Raw genomic sequence first — 18,384 nt, forward strand, 5'->3', positions numbered from 1 at the left:
AAATTTTTCTTTATAATACGATATAATTTATCATGTGGTGTTAGTTTCAGGTGTACTGCAAAGTGATTCAGTTATACATATATTTATTCTTTTTTCCGATTCCTTTCCCATATAGGTTATTAAAGAATATTGAGTAGAGTTCCCTGTGCTTACAAGTCCTTGTTAATTACCTATTTTATATTAAGAAGTCAGTATATGTTAATTCCAAACTCCTAATTTGTTCCTCCCTCCCTCACCCCCAACCTTTCCCCTTTGGTAACCATAAATTTGTTTTCAAAGACTGTGAGTCTGTTTTTGTTTTATAAGCAAGTTCACTTGTATTATCTTTTCAGATTCCACATGTAAGTGATATCATGCGATGTTTATCTTTCTCTGACTTACCTCACTTAGTATGATAATCTCTAGGCCCTCCATGTTGCTACAAATGGCATTATTTCATTCTTTTTTATGGCTGAGTAATATTCCATTGGATATATAATATGTACCACATCTTTTGTATCCATTCATCTATTGATGGACATTTAGGTTACTTCAATGTCTTGCTTATTGTAAAGCATGCTGCAGTGAACATTGGGTTCATTGAGCATCATCTGATCATCACCATTTCTGAAAGGCCCCAGGACCTGTGGGACACCTCTCTGAACACTCATTTCAAGTGGAAGACCAGTTGTCTTCTCTTCTACCCTCTCTGAACACTCATTTCAAGTGGAGGACCAGTTGTCTTCTCTTCTACCCTCTCCTCCCAGAGGGCTGGACCCACAGCACGAAGGGGTGGCCCCAGAAAGCCTGGGTCTCACCCTCTTTCTGGCTTACTGATGCCCTTTCCAGGTAAGGGCCTGGTGTGCTCCATCTGACAGGCATCAACAGGCAACTTCTTTTGCCAAAACTAAATAATAAAGTGGTATCCCCAATGTGGGAGCTGCTGTGAAGTTTCCTTCCTTGGTAGGTTCTAAGGAATTTGAAAGAGAAGGAAGTACAGGGCAAGGACGGAACCAAGGAGAAAGAGGCAGACACAGATACTTGAAAAGGCCAAGTTTATTCCAGTGTTGTTGGGGAAAGGAGCACTCTACACATTAATTCTAAAAACTTGTCCATTTCCTTGGCTGAGGAGGCAAAGATTAGCTGCAGGCCATGCTGGATCACTCTACCAGCAGGAGTAGTGGGCAAGGGGAGAAGAGGCCACCACTCAGGCCTTCCCACCCTTCCCCTGGGACACCCAGGTCTCCGGGGGGGCCCGGTGGAACCACTCAAACCAGGAGCCATCGTAGATGGCCACATCGGGCTTGCCACAGAGGTAAGCAGCCAGGGCAATGTGGCAGGCGGTGACACCCTTCCGGCATGTGGCGATGAGGGGCTTTGTGAGGTCCACCTTCTTGGCCTCGAACATGGCACGGAGCTCCTCTGGGCTCTTTTCAAAGCCATCCTCCGTTAGGAAGTTCATGAAAGGCATGTTGACCGAGCCTCGGATGTGGCCCGAGTCCAGTCCTGGGCAAAGGCAGAGGACAGGACAGGGTTAGGAGCAGCACAGGGGGTGGGGCGAGTGGACCTGGAGGTCAGAATCAACCATGGTTATGAGGACAGAGAGCTTTGCAAACAAACAATAACGTCCTTGCCTTTCTCGGAGCTCAGTTTATTCCAGCCCTGGCTACATCCAGTGCTCACGACCACCACCCCCACCCCCCATCAAATCTACCTGATATGTTCTACCTGCTTGAGAGGACAGGCTCTACCATCTACTAACCTTTACCTTAGGCAAATTGCTTCACCTCTCTGAGCCTCAGTTTTCTCATATGTCAAATGGGCTCAGTGTTACATTCCTATATTATAGGGCTGTGGAGAAGAGTAAATGGGACGAGGAATGCAAATGCTATGGGGAGTACTAATTGCTAAGAACACTGGGTGAAGGGGAGACACAGACCATGCTCTCAGGGAGATTACAGTCTAGCAAGGAAAATAGAGGTTAAATACATAACCAGGATTCACTAAATATAACGTCGCTCTATTTTACAGATGAGTACACTGAGGCTTGACAAAGTGAAAAGACTAGCCTGAGGCAACACAGCAAGGTAAAGGCAGAGCCAGGATTGTGCCGAGTCCCCTGGTTTTCTTGTTAAGCCCACAATGTGTAAAGAGCCTGTGATCCGTTATTAGACGGAAGTTCAAATCCCAGCTCTGCCACTTACCCAGGGGTGACCTTAAGCAGAGGAGAGGCCCCACCTCTGTGAGCCTCAGTGTCCCCATGGGTAATGTGGGAAGGACTGCTGTAAAGGGTAAAGCACCGACTACCTCAATCGGCCCACCACCCTCAGGTGCTGCGGCTTCTCCATCACTTCCCCACCTACCCTGGGGGGCACGTGAGAGTGAGGGCCCTGTGGTTCCTGGAGGACCTTCCTAGCAACCCTGAGAGGCTTTGACAGAAGCAGAATGGGGTTTTAGGCTAGCTCCAGGGTCTATTCCAGAAACTTCTCTACATCTTGTTAGGCCCCTCGGCCAAGTCTGGGCTTCAGAATAGCCATCATGTGGGGCAAGTGGAACCGGGCCATGGCTGAGCTGGTGCCATGTGCAAGGCCAAGGCCAAGGCCAAGGTCCAGCCTCCAGCATGGCCCTGGTCACTCCTCTTCCTCAAGTGCCCCACACCGTGGCAGACTGGAGTGCCCACTGGGAGTGGGGCCTCCTTGTGTCCCACAGTCCCTGCTTAACCCAGACTGTGGGGCAGGACCAGGTGGGCAGCAGTGTGAGAGAGAGATCTGATCAGGGTAACCAGGGCACATCCTGGGGCAGTGTGAAGGCAGCTGTGCCCTGTATGTCTGAGCCTCAGTTTTCCACCTGGGAAATGGGGAGATAACCACACCTATCTCACAGGCTTGTGGGGAAGTCAGCTTCAGCAGATAAAAGCCCTTAACAACCTGGGCACCCAGGAGGTGGGCAATCATGCCAACAGTGTCCCATTCTCCTCACCTCAAGGCCAAAGAGAATTTGAAATTCGTTGGCCCAGTCAAGAGTTCCTTTGATTGACTATAGAGGTCCTGACTTATTATAGTGATTTATGGGTTGAGTATTCTTGCCTGGGAAATTCCAAGGACAGAGGAGCCTGGAGGGCTACAGTAAATGGGGTTGCAAAGAGTCACGACTGAGCGACTAACACTTTATTCCTGTTGTGATTTCATCCTTTTGTCTGGAAATTTTGATCTGAGATCTGATGTGAACTGACCCTACCGATGAGGAACAATTGGTCTGTTGGCTTCAAGGGTGTTCTTTTCCGAGAAACCAACTTAAAATGTCTCAGAGAGCTCCCTGGTAGCCTAGTGGTTAGGATTCTGGGCTTTAATTGCTGGGGCCCTGGTCAGGGAACTGAAATCCCATGCAGACACAAAAGAAAAAAGGTTCAGTACCCAGGCGGTGGGCTGGATGAAGTGCATTAAAAAACACCAGCATTTATTGAGTCCTGAACGCTGTTTTGTTTCTTTCCACCCATCCCTGATGAAACAGCTTTATTGTTTTTTTCTAATTACAGAAAAGGCACCTCTTCTGAGTGAAAAAGTGGTGGTAGTAGGGGTGGAGGGGGTGTTCTGTAGACTCTGACCCCCCACCCTGGGCAAGCCTCAGGAGTTGGAGGCCCTCCCTTTCGGCCAGCCAGTGCTCAGGGCCTGTCCGAGGAATTTAAATGAGCAGAAACTGGCCGCCTGCGTAGGGGGAGGGCTGGGATGAACTTGGCCGGAGAACCTGGGAGACCAGCCAACTAGGGAAAAGGCACCTTGCACCCAGGGGCAAGGACTCCTGCTGTTCCTCCAAGCCCAGCATCAGCTGCAGGCTTGTGGCTGTCCTCTCCCCAGCCACCATGCCAAACCTCTGGCATTAGGCACCCCGATGGCTTACCTGAAGAACTTTTCCTCTGTCCACACATTACCATACAGATGGGTCTCCTGGCACTAACGGGGGGCCCAGGCTCAGAGAGGTGAGGTAACTTGCCCCATGACACACAGCACAGGTGTGATGTGCACTCAGGTGTGTCCAACCTCAAAGCCTGTGTATTCTGACTACCCTGAGCCTTCCTAAAAGAGCGGCCGAGGCAGGCTGAGATGACCTCTCGTGATGACCAGTTCAGAGGTCTGGGATTTGGTTTTCCAACTTTGGCCAAGAAGATGGTGGTCGAGTTGGCAAGTTAGCATCCCACAGGTCACTGATAGGTGTGGGCTTTCAAGGCCAAGAAAACCTGAGTAGCTCTTTCTTGCTTTCCTCCTAAAGATACCAAGGAACCCAGTGCAGGCAGCCCCCAGCCCTGCCTGCTGGGAGTCAACTTGGCACCTCCTACCCCTTCCTACCCCAGTCTGCAGCCCTGGGAAGACACACAGGCAGAAATCACATGACCCCATGAAGCAATATGAAGCAATGCTTGGGAGCTGTGACCACCCCATGCTTGTTGACACAGCAGTGGCCTTGGGAAATAACCCCACTTTGATCCTGTGACTGGGATCGAGTTTTGGCCTCAGTGTCTCACTGCAGAAGTTTCTGCTTCCTCTCCCTACCTGCAAAGTGGGACCACTTGGAACCCCCATCTGCCTCCCCTGCTTGGCTGCTGTAGTTGCCCAGGGGAGAATGTATATAAAGGGTCCTGGAAATAACAGTAAGCATTAAGGGGTCAATATTCTCCCTCTTGACCCTCATGGACCCCACTTCCAAGCAGACGGGAGGAAAAGAGAATAAGGTTTATAAAGATACGGAGCTGGATCAACTCCCACCTCCCACCTTTCCCTAAGGCTCCTCCTATAAGGTGAGCGATGGTGTTCAATATGAGGGTTCAGAGGTGAAGGGAGAGGCCTGAGGCCACACCTAGGTCCCACACAAGGATGTAAACTCAGGTCTGTCTGACTCACTTTTCTCCTCTTACAAACAGGACCAAAGGCACTGGGAGCACATAACTGAGGCCAGGTGGGAGGTTGCTTGCCTGAAATGGGCAGAAAGTGGCTATGGGGTTTCTAAGGCCCTGCTTCCAGCTCCTCTTGGGGATCAGTCCTTCCAGGGACACCCAGGGCCTGCCACCCATACTCCCCTGGGTATTATATCTGGGTGGCTGAGCCCACGGGGTGCCTTCCTGATCCCATGAGCTCAGCAGAGCCTCCTGTGCCTAATGTCTTGTATAGGAAGCCAGCAAACCCTCTTAGGCTTTACAGACAGCTCCAGGCTTTGTACTGTTCTTCATCCTTCTCAAAGTAGCTTTCTAGCCATTGCTGTGTTTAATAAATACATAGCCAGGGGGGTAGGGCTGGCATTACTCTTTTCATTTTATAAGGGAACTCAGAGAGGCTGAGCAATGAACTGATTGAGGTCCCAGTATAAAGGAGGATCAGGATTCAAACTGGGGCCTGTGCTCCCTGGTCTCCAGATGGGAACTGGAGGGGAGAAGCTGGCTACAAGAGAGGAGCCAGGGACTTTAGAATCAGGGGCTTGCAGGAGGTCCTACCTGCAGCAGCTGGCTTTTCCCCCCTCTCTGCGACTTAATTTCCTCATTTCTAAAATGGGAGAACAGAGGCCGAATCTGGCATCTCTACGACCTCTGCTCATTTATTCTGTTTGCTTCAGGGCAAGCTGGGGGATAGCTAGAGAAACAATTTCACCTCTCCTCCCTGCAGTGGCATCTCAAGTGCCAAGGAGTGGAAGGTGACTTGAACCAAGGCCAGGAGGGAGCTGCAGGAGCTGGTGCCAGGAGCTAAACAAACTTGAATCTTCAACTTCAGACCTTCATAGAGCAAGCCAGTCAGGAAAAACACAGTCCTGGAGAAAGCCATGGCGGGGAGGGCAGAGTCCTGTGCCTTCCTAGTTCTGCTTCCAACTACCCAAGTGGCCTTGACCCACCCCTTCCTCTGTGTACCACAGCCTCCCCTCTGACTGGAGAGGTGACCTTTCATACCCTCCAGTTCTAAGAGTGTTGGAATGGCTTTCACAATGCTCTCCACAGAGGCACAGAAAGGAAGAGACTTTTCAACAAGTTAGTCCAAATGTTGCACAGGAGGTGGATTCCACAGAGGTTTCCTGAGGACAGTGCTGCAGCCCCCCCCGGGGCCATCCCGTATCCTGAGAGCAGTGAGGTCCGAGCCACCAGAGGTGTCCAGGAGAGGTGATGGCAAGACCTCTGTGGTCCTGTTAGGAGGTTCTAGAATGCAGTTCTGAGATTCTCCCCACCCCAACTTCCACCAGTGTAGAACCCTCCCTCTTTGTCTGCAGAAGGGGACTCATGAGCCATATACGTGGAGATGCCTAGCAAAGGGGCTCCCTGCTGGCCCCAGGAGGTGAGGGTGGAGCAGGATGGTGGTGCACCCTGGTTTGAAACTAGGCAGCACTGGGTTCAAATCTGGACTCTGCCACTGAGCTGAGCAAGCAACCTAAGGAAAGTCAGGGGGTCTAGGAGAGCTGCAGGAGGGAGGGGGTGCTGGGGAATAGCACTGTTCATGTTGCTAAGAATTTCTGAAGAACTTGAGGGGTCCTGAGGAGACTTCTGTACAGTGATGCTTGTGTGGCTCATGGACGCTATTGAACATGTTGGGGAGCTAGTGAGTGGGCTTGGATGTGCGTGGATATGTTGTCAGTTACCTACTGATGCCACTCCACACAGATGCTCGGTTGTACCTTAAGTATGTGGCTACGGGAAAGCATGTGTATGTTCCCCTGCATCATAGCTGGAAAAACCTTTAGGTTGGGCTCTCCCCTTTCATTTTACAGATGGAAAGACTGAGGCCCTCCTGGGGGCTGCTGAGGGCAAAACCTGGAGAGGGTCCCAGACATCCTACTCCCCATCTCTCCATAAGCATTGCTCCCCAGGGACCATCCCCCCACGGGGACACCTACCTACTGCATCTGGCTCCGGCTGTGTGCCCAGGTACCGCCCCTGGGCCCGTGAATCCACCAGCTGAAACCTCTTTGATTCGAGGTTCTCCAGCACCTGCTCGTAGGTCTTGAGCAGGGAGCGGTTCAGCGTGGCTTTGAAGATGGCTGGCTCTGGGCGTGAGGGCTCAGATGTCACCGGGTGGCCCTCCTTCAGCCAGTTCCGGAAGCCACCATTGAGCACGGACACGGTGCGGTGGCCAAACACACGGAACATCCACCAGACCCGCGGCGCATAGAAGCTGCCCAGGTCGTCACCATCGTACACCACCACATGCGTGTCGTTGCTGATGCCCAGGCTGCCCACGTAGTCGGCGAAGCCCGCCTCGCTGGGCAGCATCACCTCGTAAGGCGAGGCCTTGTCCCGACACTCCTCTATGTCAAAAAAGGAGGCGCCGGGCACATGGCGCTCCAGGTATTCCTTGCGGGCCTCGCGGGTGCCCGGCGAGTACCAGGACGCATCCAGCACCCGAAGGCCAGGGCCCACCTTACCAGCCCGGACGGACTCCGCCAGCCACTTGGTGGAGACCAGCGCCCGGTAGAGCACCTGATGAACCATGGTGTCAGCTCTCCGTGTCACCTGGCGCGGGTGGGAACCAGGAAAGAGATCGGCGTGAGGACTGTTCGTGCAGTGGGCTGCGGCCTGGAAGGAGGAGCTTTTCCCCACTGCACTTCCCCAGGGGTGTCGTGTTTATGGCAACCCGGCAGGGTTGAGGTGTGCAGTGGGTTTGGTTTGCAGATTCCCTAGGGAAAGCCTGCTTCCGCCGCTCCCTGCGGCCCCCGCCCGCGCAGAAGTGGGTGGAGCGAGAGGGCTGGGGATAGCGGAGCTGGCTGAGAGCGTGTCCGGCCCTAGAAGCTATTATACTCTCCCTCAGGATCCTCCTGGAGTAGCGAAAAGATGTCCAAGATGGGAGGAGAATGCATCTTGGGCTTAGAGACCCCTTCCTGGGAGCGTAGGGGAGTGGGCACATGGAAAACTGTCCGCTGGAGGCCCGCAGCCGCCCTCACCCGCGTCTCTCGCCTTGCAAACCTTCCTGCAGTCTCTCAGCAACCTGGGGTCGCCCGCCTCCTAAATGCCCGCGTCCGGCCCAGCCTGGTGTCCTCTGCCCGAGTTGGGTCCAGGGTTCCCGGGGCACCCCCGCCCCGCTCTCGCCACCGGGACCCTCCCCAGGGTCGCAGGTGGTTTGGCCGGCGGCCCAATCCCGAGCGGCCCGGGCGCATACCGCAGCCCCACCCCGCCGCACTCACTCGCCCTCGCCGCCGCCCTGGCGCTTGCCACTGCCAGCTGGAGGAGTTGGCAGGTTCAAACCCGGAGCCCGCAACTTCCCGGCCGGCCCACACCATCGCGCGGCCTCCCGCGGGGGGGATCACGCGCCGCCGGCCACTCCATGCGCTCCGGCCCCGCACCGCGCCCGCCCCGGGCCAGTCCCCGAGCTTTCGGCGCCTCTCGAACCCGCGGGGACCCGGTGAGGAAACCGGACGGCAGGCGGGGCTGCGCGGGGCGGGGCTCGGTGGCGCGGGCTTCCCCCCAAGGCCCGGCCAGTGGAAGGTGCCGGCAGCCGAGGCTCCCAGTGGCCCAGGTGGTGGGCTGTGCCGGAGTCTCCTCCCTTTGGCCCGAAGCAGGTTGGCGATGGGAGGAGGGAGGGTACTGCTGAGGGCTCGGGGAGGGGGCTCTCTGCGCGAGGTCATGGCCGAACCCGGAAGCCCCGAGACTCCGGTAACTGCTGCTGTGTGGTTCTTGCCTTTCTTTAGGGGGAGGCCGATCGTCGGGGTGCGCAGAGTGGGGCTCCCCCGAGAGGCCTGAGCAGAGCAAGGGGCCGTAGTCTAGGAGGGAAGAAGCACCCCTTCCGTAGTCTAGGAGGGAAGGACGGCTGTCCGCGGCTGCTGGGGGGCGGCCCCCTGGGCGGGGGCGGGGTAAGGGCAGGGGGAGGGGGTTGTCACCTGGTGACAGGGAGGAGGACTAATAAATCCTGACCAAGAGGCCAGGAAGAGGAGGCCAACTGACCCACAGGCTCCAGGAGGACGAACTGGCAAAGGACTTGCTGGAGTGAAACGAAACTAACATTTGTCAAGGCCTGCTTGGGGAGGCACTTTACTGGGGACTCCTATGGCTGTCGCTTAACTTCCCATAACAACCCTGGGAGTAGGCCAGAAACTTCTTTAAAGACTTGGAAAAGAGTTGCCCAGGGGCTCGCGGTGACATTGAGGCCAGGCCATTTGTTAATCCTGGGTCTGAAGCCCACATGGCAGAGGCTGCTTTTGTTTACTTGCTCATCCCTGAAGTCACATATTTTTTTTTAAAAACTGCCTTTGTCCTTAACCTATTTCATTATAAGTGTATATAATTTAATGTTTAATAATGGCTGTGTTTAACAACCAGTTGGCTTAATTCCTGAAAATCTAACAACTGCTTTTTGCAAGCTATTGGGACATCCCTACCCAGCCCTACTCAGTTTTTGTATATTCTATTATGTATGCTTGGAGTGCTTTTTTCATCCCCCTTGGAAAAAAATTCTTTTTATGCTGAAACAATGATAGTATCACAGAAAGTTGTAAAAATTCGTACTTTGATAAGCATTTACCCAGGGAATTCTCTGAGCTTTGTGCTTTGCAGTCAAGGGAGAGAGGGGGCCAGGAAGTACAAGACCAGGGAAGCCCTTGTAGAAGGTTGAGTCTGACTGGACCCTGCTATTCCAGGGCCCATCCCAGACGGCAGCCTGGTGCTTACACCTCCCCTAGCACAGAGTGCACCTGGGAGACGGGCCTGGGGCTGTCCTGTTTGTCTGGGGTCCTTGACTCCCGGAGCAGCCCCACCTACAGCCATCCAGGCCTGCCCAAGCACATTGGAACCTGGTCCACACCCTTCAGTGCACACATGGCCTGCTCTCCCAAAACCTCCTCTACCTCCTATAGTCCTTAATGGGAACTGCCAATCCAGCATAGGGAGTGTGTGTGTGTGTGTGTGTGTGGCAGGATGACCTCAGACCTCTGAAGTCCCGATTCTAGACTTGCTGACAATGGATCAGAGGCCACCCATGGGAGTAACTTTGAAGAAATAATGGGATTTTTATGAGCTGTCTTTAATGATTATTAAAACCAGCCATATGCAGGGCATTATGGTGGCGCTTTGATGTTCACTGGGGCTTCCCTGCTGGCTCAGTCAGTAAAGAATCTGCCTGCAATGCGGGAGACCAGGTTTGATCCCTGGATCAGGAAGATCCCCTGGAGAAGGAAATGGCAACCCACTCCATTATTCTTGCATGGAGAATTCCATGGACAGAGGAGCCTGATGGCTAAAGTCCTTCGGTCCACAAAGAGTCGGACATGACTAACACTTGATGTTCATTATTTAATTTTCACCATTAAGAGGTGAAGATTGGAAGCTCAATTATAAGAAATGGAAATGGTTCTGGGCCCCTCACATGCCCGCTCAGCACATACCTGGTTAAGAGGGGCATGGGACTGGCACTGACTTTGGAGGGACTCTGGCTCCCAAGTCAGCATTCTTTCCACTCTAAATAGATCCCTGTGGAAAAAACCAAGGAGCCTCAAGAATGAGGAGTGGGGAGGGGCTGCTGTGGTTCACAATGGGGTCTTCAGGTAGTTCAGTTCAGTTCATTTCAGTTGCTCAGTCGTATCCGACTCTTTGCAACCCCATGAACCCCAGCATGCCAGGCCTCCCTGTCCATCACCAACTCCCGGAGTTTACCCAAACTCATGTCCATTGAGTCGGTGATGCCATCTAACCATCTCATCCTCTCTTTTCCCCTTCTCTTCCTGCCTTCAATCTTTCCGAACATCAGGGTCTTTTCAAATGAGTCAGCCCTTCACATCAGGTGGCCAAAATATTGGAGTTTCAGCTTCAACATCAGTCCTTCCACTGAATACCCAGGACTGATTTCCTTTAGGATGGACTGGTTGGATCTCCTTGCAGTCCAAGGAACTCTCAAGAGTCTTCAACACCAGGTAGAGGCCTGCTGAATCCCTCAACATAACCTAGTGCCATGTAACCCACAGGCACTGTGATCACTCCTTAGCCAAAGCCTCTGGCAGCCTCACCCCGAACATGTCAAATCAGCTTGGATTTTCCCTTCCCCCCACCTTCACACCTCAGGCTGAGCTAGTGTGCCCCCTCCGCTCCCACTGAACTCCAGACTTTGTGCAATTATGTTGTGTCTCTTTTCTTTCTTTTTGGCAGCACTGGGTCTTCATTGCTGCACCCAGGTTTTCTCCAGTTGCAGCAAGCAGGGGCTGTTCTTTGTTGTGCTCAGGCTTCTCACTGTGTTGACTTCTGTGGCGAGTACCATCTCTGGGGCATGCAGGCCTCAGCGGATGCAGCACTCAGGCTCAGGACTGTGGCTCATGGGCTCTAGAGCACAGGCTCAGTAGTTGCGGTGTACTGGCTTAGTTGCCCCGCAGCATGAGCATGTGGGATTTCTCTAGACAAGGGATTGAACCCGTGTCCCCTGCATCAGCAGGCAGAGTCTTAACCACGGGACTACCAGGGAAGTCCTGCAATTACATTCTCTTGAGCAGGCCTGTGGCCGCTAACTCCCAGGGCCTGGTCACATGGGTAGCATGGTTCCTAAAAGCCCGGCTGCACCGAGACTGAGGGAGGGACTGGGTACCAGATATCACACTGTGGACACAAGAGGCCCTGGTCATCATTGACCTTCAGGCTGGGAAACTTTGGCCTCAGAAGTTACAACCCGATTGTACATCTTGAGGCTGCCCCTGACCAGCTCTGTGACTATGCTATGCTAAGTCACTTCAGTCGTGTCCGACTCTGTGCGACCTCATAGACGGCAGCCCACCAGGCTCCCCCGTCCCTGGGATTTTCCAGGCAAGAGTACTGGAGTGGGGTGCCATTGCCTTCTCTGAGCTCTGTGACTAGGGCAAGGCATTTTTATCGCTAACCACCAGTGGTCTCATTCAGAAACAGGCAGCCCCACCTAGTGACTGCTGAAGGCTGTGTTGCTTAGTACGTGGCCTGCAGGGGCACTCCACAAAATGCTCTATTCTCTACCCACCTCCTTCCCCTTGGTGGCAGGGCTGCTTGGCATGGGTGCAAGGTTGCACCCTGCACTGGAGGGTACACAGCCAAGGTGGTGGGTGGAGCTGACCTGTAGCTCGAACTCCACTCACGCAGCCACGTGCTCTGGTGGAGACTGTGCCTCTGCCTGGCAGAAGGGGCACCTTTCTCTAACCTGCCCAAAGGCACCTAGGGTATCCACGCGTTTGGAGCCTGGCCCTGGAAGGCTGTGAGCTGACTGTCAGCTGTGCTGACAGTCATGGTGGGCTGGTAAACTGCTATACTCAGAACTGCTGGCCTGCAAGGGAGAGAAGAGGGTGAGGAGTGAGGCCCTAATCGCTGTTTCCAGAGAGGAAGAAAGTTAGCCGCTCAGTTGTGTCCAATTCTTTGTGATCCCATGGACTGTAGCCCACCAGACTCCTCTGTCTGTGGAATTCTCCAGACAAACATATTGGAGTGGGTTGACATTTCCTTCTCCAGAGGATCTTCCCCAGGAGATTGAACCCCAGTCTCCTGCATTGCAGGCCAGGAAAGCCCCAAGAGAGGAGTCTCAAAGAGTGAAATCAGACTTTACTGAACTGCCTGGCAGTTGCTGTGAAGCCTGGCACCACCACCACTTCTTAGCTGTTGACCCTTGGTCTTTTTTTTTTTTTTTTAAGTGAAGTCGCTCAGTCGTGTCGGACTCTTTTCGACCCCATGGACTGTAGCCTACCAGGCTCCTCCGTCCATGGGGTTCTCCAGGCAAGAATACTGGAGTGACCCTTGGTCTTTAGTGCACTTCTGTGAACTTCAGTGTCCCCTCCAGGAAACAAGGAGAATACAAACCTTCTTGTGGTTACTCATATAACAAATAATTGAGAGCCTACTCTGTGTCCTGTAGTGTTCTAAGGTGTTGTGAAGATTAAAGCACACATAGGGATGAGATGGTTGGATGGCATCACCAACTCAATGGACATGAGTTTGAGCAAGCTCTGAGAGTTGGTGATGGACAGGGAAGCCTGGTGTGCTGCAGTCCATGGGGTCGCAAAGAGTCAGACAAGACTGAGTGAGCTGAACTGAAGGAGGATTAATTGACTAATTCCAGTTGCTAGTCCTCTGAGGCTGTTTAAATAAATATTTGATGAATGGGTGAATTTCACCAGGGATCTTGGTTGATTGTAAGCAAAGCTGAGCTGCACCTTAGGGAGGGGCTAAGAATTTGCCCCTACTTGCCTTAAAGTGCCAGGAGCTTGCGTTCTAAGTCACTTCAGTCCTGTCCGACTCTACGACCCTATGTATGGACTGTAGTCCACCAGGCTTCTCTGTCCATGGGATTCTGCAGGCAAGAGTCCTGGAATGGGTTGCCATGCTCTTCTCCAGGGGATCTTGCCAAACCAGGGATAGAACTCAAGTCTGTTATGTCTCCTGCATTGGCAGGTGGGTTCTTTACCACTAGGGCCACCTGGGAAGCCTGCAGGGCCTTCTCCTAATTGGGCTCTCTCCTTATCCACCCCACCTCAAACAGTGGTGAGAGCCATCACCTTGCCCCCTCTAAGGGGTCATGGTCATTCTGGTGATTGCTCTGTATATATATCTCAGGCTTAGCAGGGCAAGGGAGGGGAGGCTCCTGGTGATCTAAGTCTGTATCTTGGGTTTACCACCACTGGTTTTCCGTGTTCCCTGGACTCTGCCCTCCCTAGGCTCCACTGCTCCCTCGGGCCCTGGACCCGGCCCTCGCCCCAGGGGCACAGGCGTTTCCTGCCCCTGGGCCACTGGCCTCTTCCTTAATACCCTCCTGACCTCCTCCTTGTCGCGCAGGCCTGCAGCCCCAGTGTCACCGCCGCCATGGCTTCGAAGCAGCTCTTCCGCGCGCTTGTGTCAGCGCAGTGGGTGGCTGAGGCGCTCCGGGCCCCACAGGCTGGGCAGCCCCTGCGGCTGCTCGATGCCTCATGGTACCTGGCCAAGCTGGGCCGCGACGCGCGCCGCGAGTTCGAGGAGCGCCACATCCCGGGCGCCGCCTTCTTTGACATCGACCAGTGCAGCGACCGCACGTCGCCCTATGACCACATGCTGCCCAGCGCGGCACACTTCTCAGAGTACGCAGGCCGCCTGGGCGTGGGCGCCGCCACCCACGTGGTGGTCTACGACGCCAGTGATCAGGGCCTCTACGCGGCGCCGCGCGTCTGGTGGATGTTCCGCGTCTTCGGCCACCGCACGGTATCTCTGCTCGACGGTGGCCTCCGCAACTGGCTGCGCCAGGGCCTCCCGCTGAGCTCAGGCAAGAGCCGTCCCCAGCCCGCCGAATTCCACGCGGTGCTGGACCCCGCCTACATCAAGACGTACGAGGACATCAAGGAGAACCTTGAATCCCGGCGCTTCCAAGTGGTGGACGCCCGTGCCGCCGGCCGCTTCCGGGGCACAGAACCCGAGCCCCGAGACGGTAACCAATGAGTGAAGTGCCCAGGAAGTCCCTGCCTGAGCACTGCCCTCGCCTCACTCTTGCCTTAAAGGGTGGGGTGGTGGGGTGTCAGCAGAGATTCACCCCACAGCATGGGGGTGCCGGCTGAGATCTAGTTTCTAGTCGTCTCACTGGGCTTTATTCTAAGTGAAGGCGATAATATTTGCCCTGCCTCCACCCCCAAACTAGTTGGAAACCCAGAATGCCCTGTATAAGTGTGAGAATCCAAACAGTCCCCTCCCAGTACTATGGATGGGGGTCACTGCCAAATGGGAGGACGGGACAGGCCCAGTTGGGGGAAAGCCCCACATAGATGGTGCTTGATCAGGTCTACCACCATCTCTGAGGGTGATGGAGCCAGGAAAGAGGAGAGAGAAAGTGGAGAATGAAAGTCGTCAGAGGGGCCAAAGGCTAGCAGAGAGCAGGACAGAGGAGCCTCAAGTACGTGCTGCTCCAGATTGGAGCAGAAACTGAATAGAGGGTGGTTGCTGGCCTCGGCTGGGGTAGGGCCTCTCCCACATGGGCTGGGATCCCCATGGAGTTCAACATCTGGCTGCTTCCTGAGATCTGGGGAGAGGTGGCCATTCTAAGGCTTCACACTCCGTTCTGTAAGGAGCAGGGTTGGGAAGGGGTCCCCACAAAGCAGGTGGATCAGTAACCACTTTGGTGTGAGCTTTTTAATGATCTCACAAGAGGACTTCCCTGGTGGTTGTTTTTTAGCCGGGGAGTCGTGTCTGACTCTCTTGTGACCCCATGGACTGTAGCCCACCAGGCTCCTCTGTCCCTGGGATCCTTCAGGCAAGAATATTGGAGGGGGTTTGCCGTTTCCTTCTTTCCCTGGTGATCCAGTGGTTAAAAATCTGCCTTCCAATGCAGGGCACATGGGTTCGATCTCTGATCGGGGAACTAAGATCCCACATGCTGCAGTGCAACTAAGCCTGAACCACAACTAGAGAGCCTGTTCTCTTGCAACAAGAGAAGCCTGTGTGCTGCATCGAACACCCAGCACAGCCAAAAAAAGAAAAAGATCCCACAAGACGGGTGCTCTTCTCATACAGAAGGGGACATGGAGCCTTAGAAGGGCCACCTTTTCCCAGATCTCAGGAGGCAGCCAGGTGTTGAACTCCAGTGCACTACCTTTAACTGCACTGAACAACCAGTAATCCCCCAGTCATTTCTCTCCTGTGTGCTTTGAGGAGGGCGCAGGGAACTTGCCTCTTCCTCTGGGAAGTTCTCCCTGAATGGATCCCTCTACCCCTGAATCAGGGCTGGCTGGAGCTTCTTTTTCTAGAGCAGCTTGGGCTCACCCTGTCCTAGCACTGTTAGGGTGATCTGAGGGCAAGGACCATCCATGCTCCCAGTGCATCCTGAAGACTAACCCAGCAGCTGGATGGTGTCCAGAGAGGTTTTGTGAATTCACAAGGTCCCGACACAGGGAACCCTGCAGAGCTGTGTAGACATGACTGTGGGAAACTGCTGATGGCCAAGCTTTTTTGAACCTAAGTTAGTGGCAGTTTGAGATGGTCCAGCCTAATAGGGATGCCACCTTGAACCTGTGGGACCCTTCAGCTTAGCCCCTGGGTGGGGGTGGGGGTGATGAAGCAATGTAGGGCAGCGAGCCAGAGCCAGACCTGGGTTCAGAGCTCTCCCCAGGTTGCACTAGCTGTGTGACACCTGGCAGGTCACCTAGCCTCTGAACTGCAGCTTCTGCCTGGGTCAAGTCAGAGCAGAACATGGAGCTTAAAGGATGCTTGAGGGTTAAATGAGAGCAAGTGTGTTAAGCACTTAGCTCTGTGTTTGCACATACAGGGTGCACTTGAGAAACGGGAAGTGGGATAATTAACGTGTGCTTCCCTGGCTGCGGGTCTTTACAGGGGTGCTTAATGCTTACCTCCATTGTGCTTGCTCATTCGTAAAATGGAAGATAAGGGTAAATGTCCAGCCGGCCTGTCGTCAAGGTGAACGAGCTGATGAGTATACAGGCTCCAGCTAAATCAGCGGAGAATATCAGCGTCCCCATTGTCCCCCCTCCACAGCCTGAGACCTGGCCTGCTTGATGCCCTCTGCCTGAGATGCTCTCAACTTCTACCACCCAGTCCCTTCAACCTGGTTAAATCTTATTCAGCCTTCAGGGCTTAATCAGAGAAGCTTTCCTGCCCCTCCCCCTCCCAGGCAGTGGGTCCTGCTTGGCAGCACAGGCTCTGGGCCTCTCTACTCCTACTAGCTTGGGCCAATCTGTTCCATGTGCCTCTATCTCCTCGTCTGTACAAAAAGGAGAATAGTAATTGCTTTCCCATAGTATTAGAGCAAGGATTAAAGGGAGAAATACAACTGAGGGGCTCCTAGCACAAAGTAAACCCTCAGTAAGGTCAGCTACAGTGATTCCTGTTACTGTGTATTACTGTTATTTACGATATGCATTATATCCCCATGCTACCCAAGAGGGCCTTTTAGTAACACCCATCATCCCTGGAGAAGGAAATGGCAACCCACTCCAGTATTCTTGCCTGGAGAATCCTATGGACAGAGGAGCCTGGTGGGCTACAGTCCATGAGGTTGCAGAGAGTTGGACGTGACTGAAGCTACTGAGCATGCACACACGCAAAATAATGAGTATGCCAGCTTGCATTTACCTAGAACTTCCTCTAACTGTCAGCACAGTCAGTCTTCAGGAAACCTGGGGCAGAGTGTGGCTTCTGTGGAGTCTGAGTCCTGGGTTCAGAGCCCAGGCAGCAATTCACTAGATGCATGACACTGGACAGTAGCGAACCTCAGCATCTCCTGTAAAACAGATTCCTGTACGTGGCTGCCTGGGTTTCCTGCTTGTGCGGACTACCTGAGATGATGCTTAGAGGGTAGCGCCGTGGCTGCATGGGAAGTTCTCAGTCCCGCAGGGGCCATTCCTACTGCCCTTGTGCAAACGTTTGTTCCCTGCCTCCTGCTCTCCTTTTGCAGGCATCGAGCCCGGCCACATCCCCGGCACCATCAACATCCCGTTCACGGACTTCCTGACCGAGGACGGACTGGAGAAGAGCCCCGAGGAGATCCGCCGCCTCTTCCAGGACAAGAAGGTGGACCTGTCCCTGCCCCTGGTGGCCACCTGCGGCTCCGGCGTCACAGCCTGCCACGTGGCCCTGGGCGCCTACCTCTGCGGCAAGCCGGATGTACCTATCTATGATGGCTCCTGGGTGGAGTGGTACATGCGTGCCCAACCCGAGGACATCATCTCTGAGGGCCGGGGGAAGATCCACTGAGGCATGGCGGGACACAGGAAACTTGGGTGACACCCAGCCAGCAGTACCCAGCCCAGTGGTTCCGACTCTGCTCTGACCAGGATAGTGTTTCTTCCTCCAACTCAGGTGGTACATGGGGCGACACCCCAGAGGCCAGGAACTCTGGACTTATGGGCTCCCAGTGGAGGCAGCAGAGAAGGAGGCAGCGGGCACGGGGGGAGGGGAGTTGCCCTTGTGGTGCTGAACTGGAGCCCCACTTCCCTTCTGTTGAAGAAATAAAACAGTCAAGTGCTAAACCCTTCTGACTGCGGGGCTGCCTCAGCTCTCCTCCACTCCTGGGCTGACGGCTCCAGCATGCCCAGCTCGGGAGCTCCATGGAGCCAGAGTGTCTTGAGAACCGTGTCCCTTCTGCTTTCTGAGCGGTGCTGGGGCCCCAGAGGCCTTCCAGTCCCGAGACCGAATGTCTCCCTGACAGCTGTCTTCTACTTCTTTTGCTGCATGAAAGAATGAATATGTTAGGCACTCAGCAGTGTCTGACTCTCTGCAACCTCATGGACTGTAGCCTGCCAGGCTCCTCTATCCATGGAATTCCCCAGGCAAGAATACTGGAGTGGGTAGCCATTCACCTCTCCAGGGAATCTTTGCTGGGGTCTTCCTTCTGGCTTCTGGGTTATTTAAGGTGAATCTTTTGTGGTATGTCTGGAGTCCCACCCAAAGCTGGCCCCTCCCCATGGGTAAGTAATACATCTCATTTCAAGACAGATGGTTCCAGAACTTAATAGGAGGTTGTACCACACCGAGGA

General features: G+C 54.1%; 2 protein-coding genes across 7 annotated transcripts; one reads left to right on the forward strand and one right to left on the reverse strand.

The window, feature by feature from the left end:
* Positions 1 to 1,017: 1,017 nt before the first annotated feature.
* Positions 1,018 to 8,175, reverse strand: TST (thiosulfate sulfurtransferase). 2 transcript variants are annotated; one of them, XM_010805323.4, is made up of 3 exons: positions 8,128 to 8,175; positions 6,844 to 7,459; positions 1,018 to 1,485 (listed from the first exon to the last, which is right to left on the reverse strand). In XM_010805323.4, exons 2-3 carry the CDS (start codon positions 7,436 to 7,438, stop codon positions 1,187 to 1,189), a joined length of 894 nt encoding a protein of 297 aa, XP_010803625.3. In that variant the 5' UTR covers positions 7,439 to 7,459; positions 8,128 to 8,175; the 3' UTR covers positions 1,018 to 1,186.
* MPST (mercaptopyruvate sulfurtransferase) lies at positions 7,392 to 17,877 on the forward strand. 5 transcript variants are annotated; one of them, XM_059886215.1, is made up of 4 exons: positions 8,437 to 8,502; positions 10,683 to 10,845; positions 13,709 to 14,330; positions 17,304 to 17,877. In XM_059886215.1, exons 2-4 carry the CDS (start codon positions 10,789 to 10,791, stop codon positions 17,600 to 17,602), a joined length of 978 nt encoding a protein of 325 aa, XP_059742198.1. In that variant the 5' UTR covers positions 8,437 to 8,502; positions 10,683 to 10,788; the 3' UTR covers positions 17,603 to 17,877. The 5 variants fall into 5 exon arrangements, with proteins under 5 accessions (XP_005206867.3, NP_001231253.1, XP_059742198.1 ...); XM_059886214.1 differs by having other exon boundaries at positions 8,491 to 8,596; XM_005206810.5 differs by lacking the exons at positions 8,437 to 8,502; positions 10,683 to 10,845 and adding an exon at positions 7,392 to 8,345.
* Positions 17,878 to 18,384: the final 507 nt, after the last annotated feature.

Source organism: Bos taurus, chromosome 5 (assembly GCF_002263795.3).
Source record: "Bos taurus isolate L1 Dominette 01449 registration number 42190680 breed Hereford chromosome 5, ARS-UCD2.0, whole genome shotgun sequence".
NCBI classification, from domain to species: domain Eukaryota; kingdom Metazoa; phylum Chordata; class Mammalia; order Artiodactyla; family Bovidae; genus Bos; species Bos taurus.

Excerpts from the sequence above, each read along its gene's own strand:
- MPST (XM_005206810.5), top strand. The coding sequence starts at position 7,953 with ATGCCCGCGTCCGGCCCAGCCTGGTGTCCTCTGCCCGAGTTGGGTCCA. Across the intron at positions 8,346-13,708 it reads CTCGAACCCGCGGGGACCCG|GCCTGCAGCCCCAGTGTCAC; the intron begins GTGAGGAAACCG and ends CTTGTCGCGCAG. Across the intron at positions 14,331-17,303 it reads AGAACCCGAGCCCCGAGACG|GCATCGAGCCCGGCCACATC; the intron begins GTAACCAATGAG and ends CTCCTTTTGCAG.
- TST (XM_010805323.4), bottom strand. The coding sequence starts at position 7,438 with ATGGTTCATCAGGTGCTCTACCGGGCGCTGGTCTCCACCAAGTGGCTG. Across the intron at positions 1,486-6,843 it reads GCCGGAGCCAGATGCAGTAG|GACTGGACTCGGGCCACATC; the intron begins GTAGGTGTCCCC and ends GCCTTTGCCCAG.